This window comes from Nicotiana tabacum, chromosome 23, assembly GCF_000715075.1.
Source record: "Nicotiana tabacum cultivar K326 chromosome 23, ASM71507v2, whole genome shotgun sequence".
In the NCBI taxonomy this organism is placed as follows: domain Eukaryota; kingdom Viridiplantae; phylum Streptophyta; class Magnoliopsida; order Solanales; family Solanaceae; genus Nicotiana; species Nicotiana tabacum.
In genome coordinates, this window is record NC_134102.1 from 9,760,854 (window position 1) to 9,785,736 (window position 24,883).

The window sequence follows — 24,883 nt, forward strand, 5'->3', positions numbered from 1 at the left end:
AGGTTTTGAAACCTAAGATGACCTATCGGGTCATCACACAAAGTAGGGAAAGGATGGGAAATCAACCAATTCTAATAACCAGCCCCTGAGTCGCTTCCTGTACCCTTCTCTTCTTCTGGCTCCTCTTCCGGATCCTCCTCTACGTCTTCCTCAAACTCTTCCTCATCATCGTTGAATTCAGACTCTTCCTCTAGATCTTCTTCTGGTTTTTTGCTTGACTCTATTTGGATGCATTCCACTACCCAATCATCCTCTTCAGCCGATGGAAACATATGGTCAATTGATCCCGGGCCCACCTGACGATGCATTGATGTGGTCACAAGATAATATGGCAGGATCTCTTTGCTTGGGCGGGCCAGTTCTTCTTCTTCATTAATCCAAAAGTAGTACTCGGGGGTTCACCATGAATTTTGACCCATAGGCATTGTTACCAGGTCATTCTACTCTTCTACAGTCTCCTTATCCTGGGAATTGGAATCTGGCCATTGTAGTCATCCTCGTATAGTGTCGTCCTTGTCCACAGAGGCACATCTTGGATCATTCCAAATTGTCTGAGGACCCGCAGAGGTGAGTATAGTTGAATGTGTTCTAATCCGATCAATTCAATGAAGTACTTTTGGGGAGTCGTCAAAATCGCCCTTCCTCTTAACCAAGAGAGTTTCCAGTTGATCCACTCTCTTGTCAGGTTGGTCAGTGTTTCCCTCCATTCTTCTTGCCCATGTGGGGAAATCCACACATAGCTACTATTTAGTTGTACGCGACTGTATTTGCTATATTTGCATTACTCTATCCATGAATACATTAGCGGAATTCGCCTAAAACAACAGGGGAGTCCAACTGTGCGATTGTATTCGTTGTATTCACACTACTATTTTCTTGAATACAATAGTGGAATTCGCATAAAAAATAGGGGAGTCCATCTGTGCGACTGTATTCACTGTATAATGTATTTATGAATACAGTAGCGGAATTCGCCTAAAAAATAGGGGAGTCTAGATGTTTAATAACAGAAAGAGGATCAGTTAATTAATGTGTATCACTCCTAATTTAACTCAACAAAATCAATTCTACATAAATTTCGCTGCTACTGTGTTGTATTCTATTTATTCGCATGACTGTATTTATAAATATAATGAGGTAATCAAGAAATATGGTGTATACCGTTCTATTCAATTCGATTATATACATTGTATTCAATTCACAGATATTCAAGTATTCGCCATTATACATTGTATTCAAATCACCGTATTCAATTCGACTGTATTCGAACAATAAAAAATCACAAAATACAGTGATATTCGGCTGTATTAAAAAAATACAAACCTTCGGAATACATAAATACAGTCGAAAAAATAATATATTTATACAAAAATACAATGAATTTGAATGTATTTGTATATAATACAATGTATTTGTATCATTGTATGTGACTAAATAGCAAAGAAGAGAAGAAAGTTCGCCGGAGATGGCGTTTTCCGTTCAAACAAAATATTGTAGACATTATATTAAAACTAAAAATGGAGACAAACATAAACCCGACCCTCAAATCTTCTCCGGCGTAGCCATGGCCAGATCTGTTCGCCAGTAGTTAGCGAGCCGCCTGGATGCGAGTTGATGGAGAATGTTGATCTGAGAACGTAGCACGAAAGTAGCAACGCTAATATTACTTTTTCTTCTTGTCTAGAAGTTGGGTAAGTTTAACAACAAACCGAATTCGAGATGTCAAAAAGGCCATGTTATGTTTGAGGGAAAAGAGAGAGGATTGAGAATCTTGTTGATAGAGAGAGAAGAACATAATTGCCGTATTTCATACCTCAATGGTAGGGTATAAAATAAATACCTAATTTGCTATAAAATAGAAAAGGTAGCTGTAAGTAATAATATTTTAAAATTGTTTTGGTTTATAATAAATATGGTGTAATAATTTGTTCTATGAGGTAAAATTTCCTATATACATAGGGCGAAATGCACCAATACCCACTTTGAAGCCTACTATTTAAAATATATTCATAATTTATAATGTATTTTAAGATTTGCCACTTCACCCAAAGTTCAGGACAAATAGCCTGTTTAGTCAAGTTTCAAAAATCAGCTTATTTTGAGAAGTGTTTTTTCTCAAAAGTACTTTTGATGAGAAATAGTTTGTGTTTAGCTAATTAATTTGAAAAGTACTTCTGAGCAACAATTAGTATTTGGCCAAACTTTAAAAAAGTATTTTTGTGCATTTTTCTCAAATGTGTTTTTCAAAAAAGTGCTTTTGGGAAGAAACTATTTATTTTTTTACTTCTCCAAAAATGCTTCTACTTTTACTCAAAAGTACTTTTTTTTTCTTCTAAAAGCTTGGCAAGACACTTCAATTATGAGAAAATAAATGTGTTTGGCTTTGGAGAAGCTTGGCCAAACAAGATATAAGTATCCTGAATTTTGAGCTACTAATTTGAAATTTAGGACTTAGTGTCATAAAATTTTGAGTTATTAATTTACAATTCAGGATTAAGTGTCCTAAATTTCTAAATTGCTAATTTAAAATTTAGGACACTCTTGTGTCTTGAATTTTTGAACTGCTAATTTAAAATTCAGGACATAAGACTCAAATTTCTGGATACAGTTTTTGAACTTTAGAATACGATGTCCTGAAGTTTGAACTTTGAGGTTTAAACTTTAGGATGATGTGTCCTAAAGTTTGAACGAATTGGCTAATTTTTAAATATATTATAAATTGTGAATATTTTTTAAATAGCATACTTAAAACGGAAAAGGGTCAACAATACCCCTAACGTATTGAAAATGGTTCAAAAATACCCTTCGCAAACCTTTTGGTCTGCAAATGCCCCTAACGTTTGTTTTTGAGCTCAAACTTACCCATATATCTAACAGAAAGGCCAACAATACCCCTAACGTATTGAAAATAGCTCAAAAATACCCTCCGTTAACCATTTGGTCTGCAAATGCCCCCAACGTTTATTTTTGCGCTCAAACATACCCCTATATCTAACAAAACTAACCTGGTCAATTTTTTGACTTTAACTTCGCCGTGTGGTATTTTCTTAACCCGCCACGTATATTATTTGTATTAAATAAACCCACATGTATCTTTTAAAATACCCAACGATCCTGACTCGCTCCCTATATATTTGGACGGTCGGCTAAAAATAATTACATTCGCTAGTTAAATATATAAAAATATATATTGATTATATATAAAAATATGTATATTATACATTAATATTTTAATATATATTTTACATTATATTATTTTTAGGAGAAATTATACGATGTAGTTTTCTCTTCAAATTTTGCAGATATTAACAAGTTTAACAAATATAAATTTTAATTTGCAAATATAAAAATGATAATATTCTATTTATATGATTCTAAAGGAGAAGCAAAGAACCAGATGGAAAGAAAATTATTTAAAACCTTTAATTATATACATATCCAGCTGCTTAGCACATTAATGGACTTCACATGATCTTTTCGATGAGAATTAATAGTGTTTTAATATATAACGATAGAGCTTAGCAAAAACTGTCGTTCCATTGTCAGATTTGCTTAATAAATTCTAGTTATAGATCATAATCAATAGGAAAAACTACACCGTATAATTTCTCCTAAAAATAATATGATGAAAAAATATATATTAAAATATTAATGTATAATAATACATATTTTTATATATAATCAATGTATATTTTTTTTTATATTTAAAGCGAAGATAATTATTTTTAGCCGACCGTCCAAATATATAGGAGCGGGTCAGGGTCGTTGGATATTTTAAAAGATATAGGTGAGTTTTTTTAAATACAAATAAGACACGTGCCGAGTTAAGAAAATGCCACATGGCGAAGTTAAAGTCAAAAAATTGATTAGGTTAGTTCTGTTAGATATAGGGGTAAGTTTGAGCCCAAAAATAAATTTAGGAGTATTTGCGGACCAAAAGGTTAACGAAGAGTATTTTTGAGTCATTTTCAATATATTAGGGATATTGTTGGCCCTTCTGTTAGATATATGGGTAAGTTTGAACCCAAAAATAAATGTTAGGGACATTTACAGACTAAAAGGTTAACGGATAATATTTTAAACCATTTTCAATATATTAGGGGTATTGTTGGCTCTTCTACGTACTTAAAATAGCTACCTAGTTTCATTTCCACTATATAGATAGCATACATAATTTGTTACTCTTTAAGTTTTTTATATTTCTAGAGAATTGAGTTTAACTTTTCTTTCTTTGCCTTAGTTGAATATTTGTTAATTCTACCAATCAAAATTTAGACCGATGAAAAAAATTCCTTAATACAATTATCTTTGCTCAAATTCGATCACTAATCGTTTATAGTTCCCTTGTTTTATTGACAGCTAAATCATATTTAATGTACAAATTCCAAATTTAGAACTAGAGTTGATATTTTTCAAATATTATAATTCAATAGATAGTGCTTCCTGCTTAGAAGTAGTATAATATTTTCATGATTCTTTTGCTTAAGAAAACGTGTCAAAAGGGCTAACAGCTAGCATTGAGCTTTGTAAAGGTCAGAGCCAGTGCAGCAACAGAAGGAAACCAAAAGGCAAAAAGGCATTCCTGTCATTTCTTTATATTCGAATCTTTCTTGGTGACAACAAACATCCAATTTTGTCAGAATATCTAAATACAAAAATACAGCAAATTAAAGCACTTCTCCTTGTTCTATAAAAATAGTCCTTCATAATACAAACTTCTCTCTCAAATCCTCTCTTTCCCTTTCACAAACTCTGTTTCTTTCTCTTTTTAACTGTTCAAAATCTGCAATGGAATATAGCAAGGAGGTAAAAATGAGGCTATCTTTGTTTATATCTACATATTACTGTCTGTCTTCTTTTGCATTTTCTTGCTGATTTTATCATAATAATATTTTCTGTGTCCTTAAGTTAATTCATAGAGATCAATGCTTGTTTTTCTGCTTGCATATATTCACAAGATTATACCCTTTTCAAGAATTGAGCTAATCAAATGATTTCCTTCTTTTATTCCTTGCTCAAGAATTAAGCTAATTAATCATCAGTTTCCTTCTTCTTAGTCCTTTGTTTTCCTTGTATTTGTCTTTCACAAATGACTTATAGCCTGATTGGCCAAACTTCTAGAAGTAAAAAGTATTTTTGAGTAGAAATATAAGCATTTTTAGAAGTAGAAAAAGTATTGTTTTGAAAAATACACTTAAAAACGTTTGATCAGGCACTAATTGCTATTCAAAAATATTTTTTTAAAATAACTAGCTAAATACAAATTACATCTTACCACAATAGTTTGAAAATGCAAAGGTTAGTGGATAAGGAAAATGATTCATTAGCCATTTTTCTTTGTTTTGAACTCGAACTCTAGACCTCTAGTTAAAGATGAAGCAGTACTTACCATTTCACAACAACCGTTGTCGGTGATTCCTTAGCAGTTGATGTCATCCAAATTGACTGACCAAAACATTTGTCTTTGAGTTATGTTTACCTTTTTGAAGTAATAAATTTATTGACGCATTTCTATAGGAAAAGCTTAGATAAATAAATTGATCTTTGAACCTCTTTTAGTGATAAATATAGATATCGAGGAATATTGTAGATATATTGATTACTTCTTTATTAATGTGCAGAAAACTGGACCATGGCTATCAGTGCCACAATTTGGAAACTGGGACCAAAAGGGTGCATTCCCAGACTACTCTATGGATTTCTCTAAAATAAGAGAGAATAGGAAACAAAACAAGAAAGACTTGTCAAGAGCCAGTTTAGGTAATGAGAAAGAGCTCATTTTTAATACCAAAAAGGATGTAAATTCAGGTTACTCTCCCCACAGTAATGATCACCATTACCATCAAAACCGCTGTCCCACTGTAAGATACTTACCTTCTTTTGTTTTGTTTTATCTTAGCTTTTTTTTGGATGTATTTTTACCATCTCATTTTTGTTTTAAAATAATAGAAAAATGACATTATATAACCGTTTTCAAAATAATAGCCGAAAAATATATATTTTTTGTATATATATATTTATATATGCATTCTGTATGTTTTATTCAAATTTTATATACTTTGTAAATAGTTTTTGGCGCGGACTAAAAGTAAAAAAAGCCCTTAAATAATGACATAATTCTTGTAGTTTTTAGTTAACATTGCAGGCATGTAATGTGGTACTCTAATACATGAATCAAACAAGTAAATAGACACTTTTTTTAAAATAAAAAGTTTGGGTAAAGATGTAGTGGGATACATGTAGGGGTAATACTTGGTTTTCTATATTAAAATGTTGACCTTTCTGGCCAATAGGTGGCATTGTATCAGAATAAATGACCTAGTAGTCTTCTATAATTTGTTGAAATTATTTCTTGAGAGATTTACAATTGGTTTATTGATTAAAAACAGAGAATTGATCTGTTAGTCTGAGTAATTTTAGAAACTCTGAGGAAACCTTGGCGTAACTGGTAAAGTACGGGTTCGAGCCGTGGAAATAACCTCTTGCAAAAATGCAGGGTAAGGCTGCGTATAATAGACCAATGTCTCCAATTTCATATACTACTACTCTTCTTTAGGGACGGAGCTAGCTTTTCAGTAGCGGGTTCGGCCGAATTCAATAGCTTTGGTCCAAACCCTCTAATTGTCTTAAAAAAATCCATAGAATTATACCCTAATTATGAATTTAAAACTCAGTAGTCTTAAAATGACTAGAAATGAACTTATAACCTTTAAATCCTGGGTCCGCCTCTACTCTTCTTTTGACTTTTACCATAGTGAACTATGCAAGTGTTCATTTGTCTTTCTTCCGATGACAGAGGATGAGAAGGATCTTCAACTATTTCAACTGCTGTAGTGCAAAAGCTTGAAGTTCAAGGGATTGATTTCTTCCAACTTGTTTGTAATGATAAATATAGAAATTTTATTTCTCCTATGTGTTTTGAGGGACTCTTCCAAGAAATAGGAAAATAATTTTGTGGATTTTGAGATTGTGGTGATCAACAAAATGTTCCTATGGTAGAGCAATGAAGTAGTTAAGGAAAATATTTGTTCTAGCTAGTATGACTTTCTGTAAAGGGAAATATTCTCAAATCATCCAACTTTACTTTTAGCTAGATTGTGGTTATTTACTGTTAACAATCTTGATAAGTGTTTTCCATAATCCAACAAAGTTTCTTTTGTAATTAAGTTTATAGTCAGAATTCACATTGCAAACTACGAGCAATATGGATTTTTTTGGGCTTCTCGCCCGGTGTCCCGTATCTGAATTAGAGCTCAATTATATTCGGATTTACATTGTGTAGGGTCCTATTCGAGGGAAACGCTCCCTATCAAGGATTTTTCCATACTTACTTACTCAGGGTTCGAACATGAGACTTCTGGTTAAGGGAGGAAATGCACCACACGAGCAATATGGATTACATCAACTTGGACACTAATTTTCTACTCCCATTGTGAAACTTTTTTGCTTCTCGAGATTCAAATTTTTCATTGGCAACAACATTCTAAATTTACAAATTTGAGTTTCATTCAATAATTGGTGGTATTTTTCACATGATATTAAAACTGTTATTTTTCATTTCAAACAATAAACAAATACATACATGATATCACATCAAAATTAATCAGATTAACTTTGCAAAATATACTACTCATAGGTCGTATATGTGGGGACAAGTAGTACAGAAAAAACTTGAAAAGCCAAATGTAGACCCACTGGAATCTGAGCTATAAAACAAAGTGAACTCGATCAATTCTTTAATCACTATTGGTATTTTGAGGATTAGAAAAAATGTTAAAGGATAAATAGTAAAAAATCTTGATCAAAATTAAAATTCTTCTAAGTTGTGACTAATTTGGGTTTGTAAGTATTTGGATATTTAACAAAGGTATATATAAGCTAAAAGTTGTATCTAAATTAATTTGACCTTATAAGCTTAATCAAAGACTCTCATAGTCTAATGAGAGAATTCCATACACGATGTATGGATTTAATTCTCACTGCCCATTTTTCATTCCATTTCCCTAATCCCATAATAAAGGAGTTTAATAAAAATCTTGATGAGTAAAAGTGCGACGAAACAAATTCTAGTGAAATAGTTTATGAACAAAGTGACTCATAGCCTCTTCGGCCAACCTTTTTTTTCTTTTTCTAAAATGCTTCTTTTTGTTTTTCAAAGTAAAGGTATTTGGCCAAGTTTTTAGAAGAAAAAAAGTGTTTTAAAGTAGAAGCAGAAGTTTTTGAGAAGCAGAAAAAATTAGTTTCTCTCAAAAACCATATAAAACTTTTAGAAGTACTTTTTAAAAGTTTGATTAAACACTAATTGTTGTTCAACAATACTTTTCAAATTAATTAGTAAACACAAACTGCTTCTCACTAAAGTACTTTTTAGTGATTTTAGAAGCTTGACCAAACATGTTATTAGGGATATTCAAACTGAATCAAAAAATCGCACCAAATCGAAAAGTCAAATCAAATCGACTAAAAAATTCGATTAGATTTGATTTGGTATTGAGTAAAAAAATTCGAACCAAACCGACATATAATATATAATTTTTATATATACTTTTAGTTACGACTTTATATATTTATTTTTTTAAAAAAATGTCTAGAAATATTTGGGATCCTTTCATGGGATTTAATATTTAATAGATCTATGGAGTGCATCCCTTTTTATTTACTTTAAGTAATAAGTATCACTTCTCATCGAGTGTTATTGAAATGCGTCAATCTCTTTGTTCTTTCATATTCATATTTCAAGATCTGTTAAATTCTTTTATCTTTTTTTGAATTTGAAATGGCATTTCGATAATTTTAAAATTAAATAGAACATATCATTATTTAGGTTTCATGTTGATTTTTATGTTTAATTATTAAATTCGGTTAACCTTGAAAGCGTAAATCAACGAAAAGTTATTGTTAGATGACTAAGAACATAACTAATCACGTGTTACTAAAACGATTCTCCCATAAGAATATTTTAATAGATCATATGTTTGTCATTTTTTTTAATTTTTATTAAATATATATTCACTTATCAAAACTTTATCTATAACTTTAACAAAGTAAAATTGAAATAATATTCATGTAACAAACCCTCCCCCCCGAAAAAGCCAACAAAACCAAACGAGTCCAAACCGATATAGTTGGTTTGGTTTGAATTTTATAAAAATTAAACTAATCGGGTTCATGTACACCCCTACATGCTATTTTTTAATAAAAAATTAAAGAAAAATTAAAAGCTCAAGAGCAACTATTCATACTAAATTTTGTCCGGTCGTTTAAGCCTATGTTGCTCCGACATGATAGTTTAGGTGCCGCACACGTATCGACACGACACTAGTATGGGTGTGGGTATGGGATCCGTACCAGATATGGTCAAATAATTTTGGGTACATTAACCACGATGGACGAAAAAATTCGAGACGAGATACAATTTAATTCCCGAAATCAGAACCAAAACTAGGGTAAATTTGAAGAAAATAACATATCTTATCTAGGAAATCAATCTTTTATTTATCTACAATTTGAGAACAAAAATAAATCCACATTTTACAAGTTATACATAAATATTTCAGAAAATTTCTTATAATTTAGATATAATTTTATACTTTTATTTTTTTAAATTATTTTTAGCTAAATCTTCGTACCCATATCCGTAATTTTTGAATCTTAAAATTTATATCTTGAAGGATGTGACTTATACATCCGCACCCCTACAGGAGGCCCACAACGGTGGCCAAACAACTTACGTTTTAAGCAACACGCCAAACCTTATCAACAGCTTCTGGTGTCCTCAAAAATTCCCAACCGTTTTGAAGAAAGAGAAGAGAAGAGAAGAGAGAGAATATCTCAGAAAAAGAATGTCGAATTCTGCAGCATCTCTCTTCACTTCTCTAACGACGCCGACGCCTCAGTTGTTGGTACAATGTAGTAGTAGTAATAGTAGTCCACTTAATTCCTCTACAAACCCCGGAAAATGGAGCCTTAGAATTCGAGCTTCCTCCTCCTCAGCCGCTGCTCCTGGTGTTGATTTGTCCACCCTCCAAACCGCCATTTCTAAGGTTCATTTCCCTAATTAAGCTTCATTCTTCTGTCATGGGCTTTAATTAGTTCCTTGCTATTTTCTTACTCCATTTATTTCGTTTTATACTAGAAATCTTTTGAGACATTTCAATCGTTTAACATCATTTCACTAATAATATAGCAGTTATATGCTGTACAATTCAAATGTTAAAATTCAAATTTTTTGGATATGATGTTTTCCCTATATGGAATTAAATTATTTAGTCACCATAATAATTTCACTTTAGTACTGCTATTATAAATATATAATACACAAATCAAATTAATATCTTGAACTCCATATCTAGTTAAATATGACAATGAAAGAGACCGAGTTATAACAGAACTAAGAAGCTTCTAATGTCCCTAGGTTATGTTGATTTTTTGATCAATTTAATGTTGGCACTTGATACTAATAGTAAATGCCACTGGAACATTTTGGCAATCATTATTGTGATTGTTTCTTTAGCGTGTGGGAAGATGTTTAGGGGCTAAATATTTGATTTTACTGTTTGTTTCCTTATTTATAATTTATGCAACGTTACTGGGGATTCTTTTGATTTCATTTAAGCAAGTGGAAATTGTGTTTTGTGAGCAGTCATAGTCTGAGTTGCTACAGATTTTCTGTTTTGTTCTCATCTTAAAGGACATAGTGACTAACATTAGATGAGAAACTTTCATGTACAGATCTGGAAATGTGTACATGCAATATTAAAGAGTGAACGATAAATAGATAGCCTCTCGCATGTTGGCTTTTTACGAGTTTTTTCTCTTTGGCACTGATAACATACTAGTACACATAAAACTGAGGAGAAAGTGTGTATTCTAAAGCTGTGGTCTGGTCATCTTTTCCTGCATTAATTTTTTTTCTTATCATAGTTTCTTCAATCTGAACTGTTTATCCTATTTTCTTCATTACAGAAAGATAGTAATGCTGTCAAAGAGGCACTTGATCAGCTAGTTGAAGTTGGTTGGGCCAGAAAGTGGAGTTCTCAACCATATGTGTCACGTCGCACGGTCAGTCTTCATTTAAAATGTGAAGTTTTTAGGAGGAGGTATCGAGATATTAGCCTCCTATAGTCTAAACATTTATGTCCCTAAGAAATTTATTATTGTCTTTATTTTGCACACATTTTGCCTACAATTCTCTGTAATTGTCTTAAAAATTTCTCTTGCAGACATCTCTTAGAGAGCTGACAATTCTCGGAATAAAGAATGCTGAGAACCTTGCAATCCCAAGTGTCAGAAATGATGTAAGTTTCTTGATGGAATTTTTGTTGTTATTGCATTGATGGCAGTAGCACCAGAATCAAAACCAGCTCTCAATTTGGATAAATTCCATATTCTGGGAGTTTTTCTACTGTTTAGTAACTGCTTCAGCAAACTATACGTTTGCAAGGGTAGTTAAGGGGAACATTTGAGCCAAAGTTGGGACATGATGAACCCAATGAATGATATTCAATCTTGGATGACAATAGTCTCCAAGTGTTATATCTCGAATAACTTGCATAAGTTTCTTAAAAGACTTAGACCTTCATATTGAAGGGGTTAATTATTGGCATGCATATTGTTTGATCTTATTCATACAGTGGAACATTGACGTATGTCAGATCATAATTGAATTTCTGACTACAATTTATTACATTTCTTTTCCACCCCCTTCAAACACATTTCATGACTCTTAATTGCTGTTACTTGAAACAAAAAAGTGGTTCTATGAATGTAAACTAGCAGGTCCTAGATACACTTTCCTTTGAGGCGTTGATCTTACATTTACGGAGTTTAATAATAGATGATTAATGTGGTCTTTTTTTTTTTTTTTGACTGTTTGGACTCAGTTTTTAAAGTTGTTTGATACTGATTTCTTTCAGTAATACAGGCAGCTTTTCTATTTACAGTGGTAGGCACAACAGGGTTTTTGGGCGTTCTTGCTGGCCAACTTCCTGGGGTAACTTCTCTTACTACCCTACTTTTCTTCTGTTCATTGTGTTATCTTTTTTCAGAAGTTTAGTGTAGGATCTAAATAATTAGCATTTCTCTTATGGAGCAGAAACACTCTGGTTTATATTCCTCTTTCTCCCTGTTTGGTATGCGAATAACACACTGGATAAGGGGGCCGAGTCTCTCATTTGGTTCAATTGTTACATTCAATCTAGATAACTATCCCTTATTTGGTTTTGTGGGATAACAGTCTCTCGGTTTATCATCCGAACCAGACCCAAGATGACAATCCTAAGAGGTGGTGGGGTGGGATTGTGGTCGAACCCCTTCAAGCCCAGCTCCTCCCTAGCTACTCACCACTTGTGTAATAGTTTAAATCACTTCACCAGACAGATTATGTTGCTAAATAGATGAAACTTTTATTTATTTATGCCAGATAAGCAACATGCCCCGTACGTCGCACCTGAATTACTATTATTCGGCCAACTTTATAAAAATATTATGGATGTATGTTGCGTCAACATAGAAATACTTTTGGGGTTATTTGCAAAAAATAACCGTCCAATCGTCAGATTGTTATGTCATGTATAGCTTGGTGTTGCTCCAGCACCCAGATGTGCGTAAAGTACATTGATGCTACTGTGTATGTATACACGTTGACAGATACTTGCAGGTCACATTGTTGATTCCTTCTTTATGTTTTCAGGATTGGGGTTTCTTTGTTCCGTACTTAATAGGAAGCATATCATTAGTAGTTTTGGGGATTGGAAGTACTTCCCCAGGGTAAGTCGTGAGTTTGGCATTCGTCTGATTCTCATAATGAATACTTCTTGAAACCGTAATAGTTAAGATATCTATCAAAAGAAGAAGACATATTCAATTGAGCTTTTTTCTACTGCATGCAGGTCGTTATGGCTCATTCTTTTATTCGTTATGTAGGCTCCTTCAGGCTGCCATTGATGGATTTTCATCATTTTTTCCTGATTATCAGGAGAGAATTGCCAGGCACGAAGCAGCACATTTCTTAGGTGACATCCTGTTCCAGTTTTCAGTATTATCATTATAAAGTTTGGCCAAATGATTGCTATATCTCGAAGTTACATAAGTTCACTTACTAAGAGTCGCACATAGTTTCTAAGTATATCTATCTATATATTAAGGTGCATATGTATATATTTCACATTCAAAATGGAAGTGCTAGTTGATTCGAAACTGTTGAAGGACAATGTTTGACACAATGAGAAAAAATATTCTGCTCTAAAGTAGCATGAGTAATGGCTGTTCTCATGACACAAAATTAATTCGGCAACAAAGTAATAGAGGAGAGTTAGTATTCGGGAACTACTATTTACCATGTCAAGAAGTTTTATTGTTGAAGATGTCAGGGTCAAAATGAATCGATGAAAGTTGTAAATTTGGTGTCCGCACTTTTCTACGTCTGATTATGTTATGCTGTTGATATGTGCATTTTTTTCTTAAGATCAATGCTTTGATCTTTATTGCTATTGCACATGTAATCATCCTGTGCTCTCCATTCTTGATATCATTGTGAATATCAAGCAGCTTTTTCACTTTCCTTCTTTTATGTATAATATACTTCTGCTTATACTCTGATACCAGCTTTCCTCTATTAATCTGGTGTTTGAAAAGCATAGATTTGACAAGTGTACAATGTCGGTTTCAGTTGCCTACCTAATTGGTCTTCCCATCCTTGGGTATTCACTGGATATTGGGAAAGAGCATGTCAATTTAATTGATGAAAGGCTGGAAAAGCTGATCTATAGTGGGCAGCTTGATTCAAAAGAGCTAGACAGGTATCCATCTTAAACCAACCCTACTTATATATAATTTTCACTGTGATACACACACACATACACACATAAATGGTCCACTTGGCCTCATTTGGATGGATAGGTGTATCCTATTATGGGGATACGTGTGTTCAACATGTGTGATATGTATCCTTAGCATGAGTAGTACACGCATAAGTGGCTGGAATTTGGTATCTTTGCTTTCTAAATTCGATGCAAGACTCTCATCTAGAAAGATGGTTAAAAAAAAAAAGTGAAATGAGATGGAAAAATGAATTTTTTACAAATAGTTGCATTTGTCAGGCTGGCAGTGGTAGCGATGGCCGGACTGGCAGCAGAAGGGCTGAAGTATGATAAAGTTATTGGTCAATCAGCTGACCTTTTCACTCTTCAGGTTTAGTTTAACACTATCTGGGAGTTAAATTGCCCTTTTTTCTGTAACCATTAATCAAAAATAACTCTTGCTCTTTGTCTTCACAGAGATTTCTAAACAGGAGCAAGCCGTCGCTTAGCAAAGACCAGCAACAGAACCTTACAAGATGGGCGGTGAGTCTAAAACCGGACACATATTGTGATAAAAACTCAAACATATACAAAATTCAAGACGCGCAAACAGAAAATTGTTTGGTTTGACACTTTTGAGCTACCCGAACATCTCAATTACTCCTACATTGTTTTATGTTGAAAGGGGATCCAAACACGAACATAACATTGTCAAAATATTGCAGGTTCTATTTGCTGGTTCACTACTGAAAAATAATAGCAAGCTTCATGAGGCCCTAATAACGGCAATGGCAAACAAGGCATCGGTCACAGAATGCATAGAAGCAGTTGAGAAGGCAGCTTAACCTTGCACCAAAAATATAACTACAGACTTGCAGCTGAAATTTAAAAATTGTGAAGTTTTTATCCTAAATTTGTAAAATATCGAGGAAAAGAAGAGGTATATATAAATACACTGAAAACAGAAGACTGTATTCTGGTTTTTGACATTCATCTCCAACATATGAAATGTTATCGGCAATATGAAATGAATCTGCTTCTGCCTCTTCTCAGCTACTCAATGGATTTTTTAAATTCTTTGTGAAAGTTCATTTGAATCAGTCAGTCATCCCGCGTTCATGCAGGAGTCCAGGAAAGGGCCGCACCTTAAGGCGGTGTGATGTAGGCAACCTACCCCTGATGCATTGCATCAGTGGCTGATTCCACGGCTCGAATTCGTGACCTATAGGTCACACGGAAACAACTTGACCGTTACTCCACGGCTCCTTCAAAACGGAGATGAAGTTTTCCACCTCAAAATATATTATAGATGATATTTCAGTACAAATAAGCCAAATTTAAAAGGGAAAAAGTTCATTATTGCCCATGTACTATTGTAAATAGTATACGTTTGTCCTCCGTTTCACCTTACAACTGCCCCTAGCCATAACGGATGGCCAATGTGGCACCTGATCTCGCAAAATTTTTGCCACATAGGATCCAAGTCAGCGTTCCATTAAAAATTAACTTAGATTCTAACGACCCAAATCCCAAATTATATTGACCCATTTCACTCCCAAATAACTCGTAACTCGTAACCGTTTGGCCACTAAATAAAAAGAAATAACCCGGCTAAATGTGGATAGAGACGTCTATTTGGTCGATCTTTCTAGTTCTTGAAAGAAAAAGAGAGACAAAATACCGTCTGTAGAATCCTTGCGTTTCAGTGCCGATTTCAACCAAAAGTAAGAAATTATTCCAAAAACCTTGATGTTTCTGTTATTTTTTTCTCTTTCTTGTATGTAACTGAACTGTAGTTGTCATAGGGTTTCAGATCTGTTATTTATTGGACTTAGGATTTTCATATTTATTCTTGGTTAGTTATGGTTTTCACTTCTCCCTTTCTTTATAGATTATTTCAAGCTGCTAGGTGTGTGTTTTTGCGGTTCTTTTTGTTTGTATGTGGTTTTTCATTATTAAACCCTAATTTTGTTCTTTTTGTTTGCATGTGGCTCATATCTAGTTTACTTTTTCTTGGTATTGTTAAGTCTTTTGGTGATTTAGAGTTTCAATCCCAATAGTTTGTGGTCCCGATTTCCTTTATTTTTTTTTTTTTGTAGAAAATAAGTGAATCAAATTTCTTGTATTGGGTTTGATTTGTTCTTTTCTGCGTTGTTTATTAGAGGGTGGGGCAGGGGACACTTTATTTGTTACTTTAATATATGGTCACCCATATCCATGGATGCATCTATTGAAATTGACTGACTTCTTTCAATAGTTTATTGAAGTTGATTGACGCCTTTAATATGTGGTACCTCACATTTTTTATGCTTCTTTATGCCTTTATCCTTATCTGGTTTGTTTTTGCCTTTTCCAACTGTACTTTATGTAGTTTAACTATTATTTTGATTCTTCCATTTGTCTTTATATACACTATTTCTCTTGTTCGTATCATGTTTAACTATCGTGAAGTGTTGAACTATCTTGTTTTGTTTCTTTATGTTGGCTGGTTTTAGTGTGTATTTTATTCTGTTTTTGTTTTTTTATTCTTTTACTTTAGGACATTATCTAGTTTCTCTATGTTTCTACTTTAGTACCTTATGTGGTTTCTCTATTCTTCTACTTTAGAACCTTATCATTAAGTGAGTGTGTCTTTAATGATATATATTCTTTATTCTGCTGTTTACTGTCAATGGTCAAGGTAGATTTGGTCTTTCATCACGGTGGAGAGTGGAACAAGAAATCACAATTGGCATACACAAGAAAATTTGTGCACACCAAGCAAGGTTTTGATTCTGGCTTGCTTTCCTATAATGATTTAGTGGATGATTATGTTTCTAACTTTGGGTATATAGGAGTCCAACAACTGATAGTTAATGGTCCTTCTGGTACATACTATTAAATAGAAGGGGATGGTGGCATTAGGACTTTATTAGACTTTGTTAACAGCAGTTTAATGTTATTAACATATTTGTTGTAGAAGATTGTGAGCCAAGTATTAATGTACCTAATATAATCTGTCACAACTGATCCAAGTCCAATCCACACTCAATAGTGAGTGAAAACGGTCGTTGGAAGAATAGTACCCAACAAGAGTCGGGGTCGATTTCTACAGGGAGTTACAATAAGTGTTAGGAGTATACACTTGACGAAAACGAACACACTCAATAGTGAGTGAAAATGGTCGTTGGAAGAATAGTACCCAACAAGAGTCGGGGTCGATTTCCACAGGGAGTTACAATAAGTGTTAGGAGTATACACTTGACGAAAACGAATGGAATAACTAAATTATGCTTCCAAACAATAGGTTTTGATTTCTAAGTCTAATTTTACTTTAGCAATTATAAGCTAAGAAAAGAAACTAGAAGCGAATTGGTGTTTTTGGTGTTTTTTCAAATAATTAAAAAGCCTAGGGATGTGACCATAACCTAGGTGTTCGCATAATGGGTTAAATACGTTAATACTTGTTTTGTTGATTGGGATGCATTATAGCTCTCAACTTTACGTTACCCACTCAATACCTCTCGGTCAAAGAGTGATTTTGCCCAATTTGGATTTCTTAAGTCCAAATGGGTATCAAACAAAATAGTTGATATGAGCTCAAGTTGGGTTCTCACTATCTCTAGTTTGAACCCTTTAATTAGGCTAATCAAACCCTCAATTAGCCCAATTCCTTGTTAGCCAAGTTATTCTAGACTATATCCCTCTTTCTCAAGTAAGAGACTAAGTCAAAAAGACATGAATCAATGTTTGCAATCATGAATTCTAAAATTGAAGCATAAACTAAGCTAAACAATCAATACCTAATCATAAATAAGTATTAAATTAAGTACCCATAAGGTTTACATACTAGGGTAGAGTCACAACCCTAGTAAGAATCTAGCCACTCATAGTGAGAATTGAAGAAAATAAAGAAGAAATGCTAATTAAACTCATAATCTAAGATTAAAATGATAAAGTAGAATGTTTTTAAAATAGTCACAAACTTCCTAAAATGGCAAAATTTAACAGCTGCAACAACTCAAACTTCGAAAACTTGACCTAAAAAATGTGAAACTCGTCTATTTATAGTGGCTCAAAGTTCGCTGACAAAAATGCCCATCGGGAGGTTCTGCGATCGTAAAATTTCATGTGCGGTCCGCAGATTTCTTCAGTTGGCAAGATCTTGGATTCTGCAGCCGCACAATTCTGGATTGCGGTTGCGAAGCATCTTCCGCGGCCGTACAATTCTTATGCGGTCCGCACTTCAGCAAGGCTTCAGGACTTGGTCTTTTACACACTCTATGAACTTTGAATCATTTGTCAGTGCAGACCTTGTTCTGCGGCCGCACAATTTATGTGCGATTTGCATATTGGACAAATTCCTACCATGCTCTTTCACTTGATCTGCGGCCGCAAATGGAATTCTACGGTCCGCACTTTCTTCTACGACCGCAGAAATCCTTCTGCGGACCGCACTTCTTTAGTTCTGCGCATCTTTCTTACCTTGTGATTCGAAACATTCCTTTTTGAGTCGGATTTTATCATGGGATACCAAATTTTTAATATTCCTGCAATTTGCACACTTTCATTAGTTTCGGGAACATAAAGTAATACTTTCATATTAAAACAAAAGCAAAAAGGTGCTAATAAGTAGTTAAAATCTCCACTTATCAACAATGAGTCACAAACTGATGAACTTGAAACTGCCACTGATTGTGATGAAAGTGATAATTGTGATGATAATGAATATGTTGGTTCTTTAGACTATAATTCTGATATAATAGAGAAACATTTTACAAAAAAAAGAAGAAGAGACATTAATGATAAATTGACTGACTATAAAGAGTTGGATATGTCTATGACATTCAAAGATATTGCTAAAGCTAGAAAAGTGATAATTATATATTCACTTGCAAATGGTTATGGCTTAGAGCAACTTACCCAACAAGGCTTAGGTACATTTGTGAATATGGCTTCCCTTTTGTATGTCACATATCTGGGAATTCTTCAGGGAGGGGGATTAAATTCAAGACCTTAAATTTAGAGCACACGTGTGAACCTGCATATGAGAATCATATGTTAATGCCAAGACCATTGCTGCATATTTTAAGAAAGGGTTGCAAGATGATCCAAAAATTAAGGTTAGAGAGACGAGGGCAAGCTTGAAGACTGCATTTAATGTAAATGTTAGTGACGCAAAGTGTAAGAAGGCAAAGAGAATAATTTTGGAGAATCTTAAAGGTAGTTTTACTGCTGAATATAATAAGCTAGTGGCATATGTTAATGAATTGAAGTTGAGTAATCATGGAAGTGATGTGATAGTTAACTTATCAAAGGATGCTCTTGCTGAAGGCAAGAGAACATTCCTAAGGATGTATATCTGTTTTCATGCAATGAAGATGGGGTTTAAGAGTATTGAGGCCTTTTATAGGCTTGGATGGAACTGTAACGACCCGACCGGTCATTTTGAGCATTTGCACTTTGCTTAGAGTTTGAGGGCATGAGTAGCTCTGTATGATATATTATGACTTATGTGAATCATCGGTTTTGGTTTTCAGGTTATTCAAAATCGATTTGGAAGAATGAATTTCATGATTTAAATTTTAAGTTGAAAAAGTTGACCAAGTTTGACTTTGTGAATATGACCCCAGAACAGAGTTTTGATGGTTTCGTTAGGTCCGTATGGTGATTTTGGACTTGGGCATATGCCCGAATTTTTATTTGGGTATTTCTAGAAGGATTCGACACTAATTGGCGAAAATTAAAAATTTGAAGAATTGGAAAGTTCATAAGTTTGATCGGAAGTTGATTTAGATGGTATTGGATTCGGATTGAGGTTCCGAGAATTGGAATAACTTCGTTATGCCATTTGGAACTTGTGTGCAAAATTTGAATTCATTCCGGGTTGATTTGATATGTTTCAGCGTGAATTTTGGAAGTTGAAAGTTCAAAGTTTAATTAAGTTCGATTTGAGGTGCAATTCATCGTTTCAATATTTTTTTTGTGATTTGAGGCCTCGAGTAGGTCCGTGTTATGTTATGGGACTTTTTATTATATTCAGAAGGGGTCCCGAGGGGCCCGGGTGAGCTCCGGGCGAGGTTCAGACCATTTCTCAATTTATGTTTGGTTGCTGGTAGCTGCTGGTACTTGTGTTCCGCATGTGCGGTTAAAATTGTGCAGGTGCGATGGTCGCAGAAGAGACAAAGGATTTGCAGAAGCGAGGTGAGAGCTGGGTGAGGAGGATCGCAGAAGCGGAGATTTGGGCTCATGTGCGGATCCACAGGTGCGAAGGGATTGAGTGCAGGAGCAAGGTCTTGCGCATGTGCGGATGGTGGCTCACACCTGTGATATTGCATAAGATAAATATGGTTCGTAGGTGCGAGGGGTCTGTGCTTAGTGTATTTCCGTAAAAGCAGATGTCTTGTCGCAGAAGCGACGCCGCATAAGCGACACTTTTATCGCAGATGCGTAAAGGTCTGGGTAGAACAGTATTAAATCGAGGTTTTGGTTCTTTTATCATATTTTGAGATGTGGGACTCGGATTGAGGCGACTTTTGAAGCAATTTTTATCACAAGGATTGGGGTAAGTGTTCTACACTTGGTTTTGATTTTATTTCATGAATCCATCTTCATTTTTGGCAATTGGTTGATGAATTTTAAAGAGAAATTGGGAGGTTTTGTCTAAAACTTCATAAAGTAAATTTTTGAGTTTGAATATCGATTCAGAGTCGGATTTGAGTTAAAGTAGTATGGTTGGACTCGTAATTGAATTGGTTGTCGGATTTTGTGAGTTTCATCATGTTTCGAGGAGCGGTCCCGAGTTGGGCTTTTGGGCTTTTGATTAAAGATTCGATCTTTATCATTTGGAATTATTTCCTTAGGCATTAATTGATGTATTTGAGTTGCGTTTGGCTAATTTCGAGCCGTTCGAAGGTCGCATGCTATGATTGGCTAGTTTCCTTAGGCGGCGCACATGCTAGGTGACGGGCGCGTGGGCGTGCACCGTGTGAAATGTGACTCCGTTATTTTTGTGGTACCGTATAGTTACCTGATCTAAACTAGAACTAAGGCTGGAAACAGGGTCGGTCCAGGCCTGGGACCGCGGACCAAATGGGCCAGAACCGTTAGGATCAGTTTTAGTGGGCTTGGGCCGGTCTCGTAGGCTGGTCCTATGCTTTGGGCCCTTTAGGACCGGGACCGGGACCGGGCCCCTCGCGGGCCAAACAGTCCCAACGATCAACTTTTAAAAAACAATTGAATTTTTTTTTAAAATAACCGCTGGGCTGTCAAAAATAGTCGTTGGCTATTTATAAAATAGTTATTTAACCCCCCCCCCTCAACTTTATTTTAACACCAAACCTTTTATAAGTACACTTTTTTCCTATTTTCAACTATAAATACTTCCTAATTCTTTCATTTTTCTTACAAAATCATCAATATATCACAATTTCTCTCTAATTTTCTTCTATAATTGTTACTATTGCTTACTTTATTGTTATAATTTGTGAAAAAATTATAAAGTTGGTGAATTGAAGTCTTCAATGATAATCAATTTTCAACAAGTTGTTCGTCAATTCTGTAAACTCGTTCCAACTCTTAAGTTTTAATATTATAGTTTTGTTTGTTTTATTTATTTTTATTACTTTATTAATTAAGATGGCTTCCTTAAGACATATTTGGTAAAAATAAGGGAAAAATACAAGAGTGGCGAATCTAGTGCTCAATCTGTTCCTCTTCCACTGCCCCGGGCTCCCCAAACCAAGCCCCATATCCGTCCTACACCTGTTATTCTTGATAGCTATAATAGTTAATTACAATTTACTGAGAGTCAATTTTGCCATAATATTAGAGCTGGTGAACAATTAGACCATAGATTAATGAATACTCTTTATTCTAATCCAACTATTGATGAAAATGATGATGAGAAAATAGATTTTGATGAAACTCAGCCGGATGATGATACACTCACTAGTCCTGCTCCTGATGCTAACCCAACTAGTGATAACCCTGCTAATTCAAATGATGGCCCATCTTATACTCCTGTTACTACCCCTACTTTTTCTAGACAACCTAGCAAATGGACGAAAACATCTCATGTTTGGCCATTTTTAACTCAACTAAAATAAGGCTAAGTGTAAAACTTGTGGCACAGAGTTAGCTTTTAAATATTTTGGATCGCGGAGGGGGGGAGGGGGGGGCTTTGGCTAGACACATATTGAAACATCCTCAAGATAGAGTGAGATATCTTCGTCTGAAAGCTTTGGCCGAGGGGAAAAGTCTACCTCTCCTAGTCAGGTTGACCCTAGTACCGGTTCAAATCAATTTCAATCGGGAATTAATACTGTTACCAGTGGTGTTTTATATTATGATCCAAAAGAAGATCGGGAAGAATTGGCAAAAATGGTAACGGTTATGTGCTTACCCTATAGTTTTCCTTTTGACCCTAACTTTGTGCATTATATTAGAAAAATCTTTAATCCTACTTATAAAAGTTTTCTTCGCACAACCGTAAAGAGAGATATTTATAAATATAAACATGAATATGAACAATATTTGCGCTATTTATTTACTCATATAAATTACCGTGTTGCTATTACAACTGATATTGGTAGAAGTGGTAACGGCTGTAATTACCTTACTGTTACCAGTCATTGGATTGATGAGGATGGGATAATGCAAAAGCGCATTATTTCTTATAGAATAATTAATTCACGTCACACATGGCAGTTTATTGTTAGCACAGTTATGAATATTTGTAGATATTTTTGTATTAGTGATAAAATAATGTTAGTTTCAATGGATAATGCTACTAGTAATACAAATGTTATAGCCTTGCTTACTACTACACTAAATCCTGCATTTAGTGACATTTTTCATGTTAGATGTATTTGTCATATTTACCATTTAATTGTGGGTGATGGTATGAGAATTTTAAATATTGAAATTGTAAAGGTTAAAATGGCTCTTAACTGGCTTTTTTATTCAAACCGTAGAAGTAGACTTAGAGAATATTTTAAAAGATACGATGAATTTGGCCTAAGAGAAAGAAAGGTTCCTAAACCTTGTCCAACTAGATGGAATTACATGTATGAAAGTTTGGTTGTTGCATATGAATATAAAAACCCCATAAACTCGACATTTAATGCACATGTAAGTGATGATGATGAAAACCTTACAAATGGGGATTGGGCTAATGTTAAAATACTTGTAGATGTTTTAGAAAAAATTCATATTGCTACAAATAAATTTTTTGGGCAATATTATCCTACTATTTCTAACTATTTAGTTTATATTGCACAACTTGCAAATTTGTTTGCTCATTTTTTAGAGGGTGGGAAAATTTATAAACTTGCTATTGATTCTATGAGAAAAAAGTTTAAAAAATATTTTTTCCTATTCTCCCTATTTATGGTGTTGCTGCTTAGTCCTCATTTTTTGTATGAACTGTTTATAATGGTTTAGCACTTGAAGATGAGGAGTTGTCTCAACTTCCGAAAGCAATAGCCTCAATTAGAATAAATGCTCAAACTATTTTTAATGCTTATCAAGTTGCATTAAATCATGCTAGACCAAATGTTGCAACTCCTTCTTCTTCTGATTCTCAATTATCTAAAAGAACTGTGGGAGTAAGAGAACTTAGTGCTTTGGTAGGGTTTAGGTGTTCTCAAGGTTCCAGTAGTAGTGATTTTTCACAATTAAGAGCTTGAAGTTTATTTGTTGCAGGGAATTGAAGAAGTGAGTCCTGACAACTCCTTTAATCTTTTGGAATGGTGGAAGGATAAAGAAAAATACTTTCCGGTTCTTTCAAGGATGGCCCAAGATATTTTAACTATTCAAGCTTCAACAGTGGCATCGGAGAGCGCTTTCAATCAAGCAAGACTTCAACTTGGTGATTATAGAGCGTCTATGAGGGAGAGCTTGGAAAAAATAGTACTTTTCAGAGATTGGATCCGGTCGGAAAGAAGAAATTTTGGACTTGCTGAATCACAACCAGATGAAGATGAAGCTTACGAAGAAATGCTAGCTGAACTTGCGGAGGATTGTGCTTCGCCCGGAAGTGGCGATGACCAAGCTACTTTTACGCTACCACCAACGAAAATTTCTCCGGACCTTGATGGATTTATGAAGTTTGTAAGAGATACCACGTAACTTGTATGAACAAAAATTAGTATGTATTATGTAACTTGTATTTTGGCACATCTTGATTAGTTTCTTTTTCTTCTCAATGGTGGTATTAGCAGCTTGTTGTGCTCATTCCATAGGAGGGGGGGGGGAGGAAGACTAAGAAAGATATTACCATATTTTTTTAATGCTATAATAAAATTACAAGGCGTTGCTTTGAATATCTCTTTACAATATTTTTGTCTTTAGACTTTAAATTTGAATTAAAAATTTTAGGTCACAATTCTATAATAAAATTTACAGGGCATTGCCTTAGATATTTTTTTAACATCTTTTTGCCTCTAATTTCTATTTAATTTTTTAAAAACAATCTATTGGTCCCACTTAGCCCGCGGTCCGAGACTGTTTAGCCCAGGACCAAACAGTCCTGGTCCCGATCCCTACAAGAAGACCATTTGACCCATTTAATTTGGGACCGGGATCATTTGGATTGGCCCACTTGCCAGCCTTAACTGGAACCATGAAATCTCTACGTACTAGAGATTTTAAGTTGTCATTCATGCTAGAAACTATGTCTAGGCCACATGCTTATTCTATTGGGACCCACTGAGGTCATTGCTATTGTTGAATTATTTTCTTACATTGCAATTACATACTCAGTCACACACATTCATTTGCATATTATATCTTAGTCACCATTTATTGATACATCACATTATTATTTTTGGGATGATTTTCTTGACATTGTGTGCTCGAGAGACTAGAGAGATTTATAACTGAGTGAGGCCGAAGGCCTGATGGTGAGGATATTTATGGGATCGGGTTGCACGCCACATCATATTTTATTGATTTATGCCATGATTGGATAGTTATAGAGCTTGGGATGAAGGAGCCCCTCCGGAGTCTGTACACCCCCCAGTGTGTGTAGGTACCTATTGAGTGCGAGTGCCGAGTTCCAAGCGATTGAGATAATTAAGTGATTGTGACTGAGTGACTGGGAG

The 24,883-nt window shown here is 34.4% G+C and overlaps 2 protein-coding genes across 3 annotated transcripts; both read left to right on the top strand.

Moving 5' to 3' along the window:
- Positions 1–4,608: 4,608 nt before the first annotated feature.
- On the top strand, positions 4,609–7,455 carry LOC107776325 (uncharacterized). 2 transcript variants are annotated; one of them, XM_016596207.2, is made up of 3 exons: positions 4,609–4,806; positions 5,622–5,861; positions 7,283–7,455. In XM_016596207.2, the coding sequence occupies exons 1-3, from the start codon at positions 4,789–4,791 to the stop codon at positions 7,415–7,417; spliced, it is 393 nt and encodes a 130-aa protein (XP_016451693.1). In that variant the 5' UTR covers positions 4,609–4,788; the 3' UTR covers positions 7,418–7,455. The 2 variants fall into 2 exon arrangements, with proteins under 2 accessions (XP_016451693.1, XP_016451694.1); XM_016596208.2 differs by lacking the exon at positions 7,283–7,455 and adding an exon at positions 6,797–7,162 and having other exon boundaries at positions 4,611–4,806.
- A 2,293-nt stretch (positions 7,456–9,748) lies between these two features.
- Positions 9,749–14,853, top strand: LOC107776320 (uncharacterized). The gene is made up of 10 exons (XM_016596202.2): positions 9,749–10,043; positions 10,966–11,061; positions 11,223–11,297; positions 11,924–11,992; positions 12,692–12,768; positions 12,925–13,013; positions 13,670–13,799; positions 14,100–14,190; positions 14,277–14,342; positions 14,525–14,853. The coding sequence occupies exons 1-10, from the start codon at positions 9,843–9,845 to the stop codon at positions 14,642–14,644; spliced, it is 1,014 nt and encodes a 337-aa protein (XP_016451688.1). The 5' UTR covers positions 9,749–9,842; the 3' UTR covers positions 14,645–14,853.
- The last annotated feature ends 10,030 nt before the right edge of the window (positions 14,854–24,883 follow it).

Excerpts from the sequence above, each read along its gene's own strand:
- LOC107776325 (XM_016596207.2), top strand. Across the intron at positions 5,862-7,282 it reads ATCAAAACCGCTGTCCCACT|GGTCCTATTCGAGGGAAACG; the intron begins GTAAGATACTTA and ends TACATTGTGTAG.
- LOC107776320 (XM_016596202.2), top strand. The coding sequence starts at position 9,843 with ATGTCGAATTCTGCAGCATCTCTCTTCACTTCTCTAACGACGCCGACG. Across the intron at positions 13,014-13,669 it reads CGAAGCAGCACATTTCTTAG|TTGCCTACCTAATTGGTCTT; the intron begins GTGACATCCTGT and ends TGTCGGTTTCAG. Across the intron at positions 14,191-14,276 it reads CTGACCTTTTCACTCTTCAG|AGATTTCTAAACAGGAGCAA; the intron begins GTTTAGTTTAAC and ends TTGTCTTCACAG.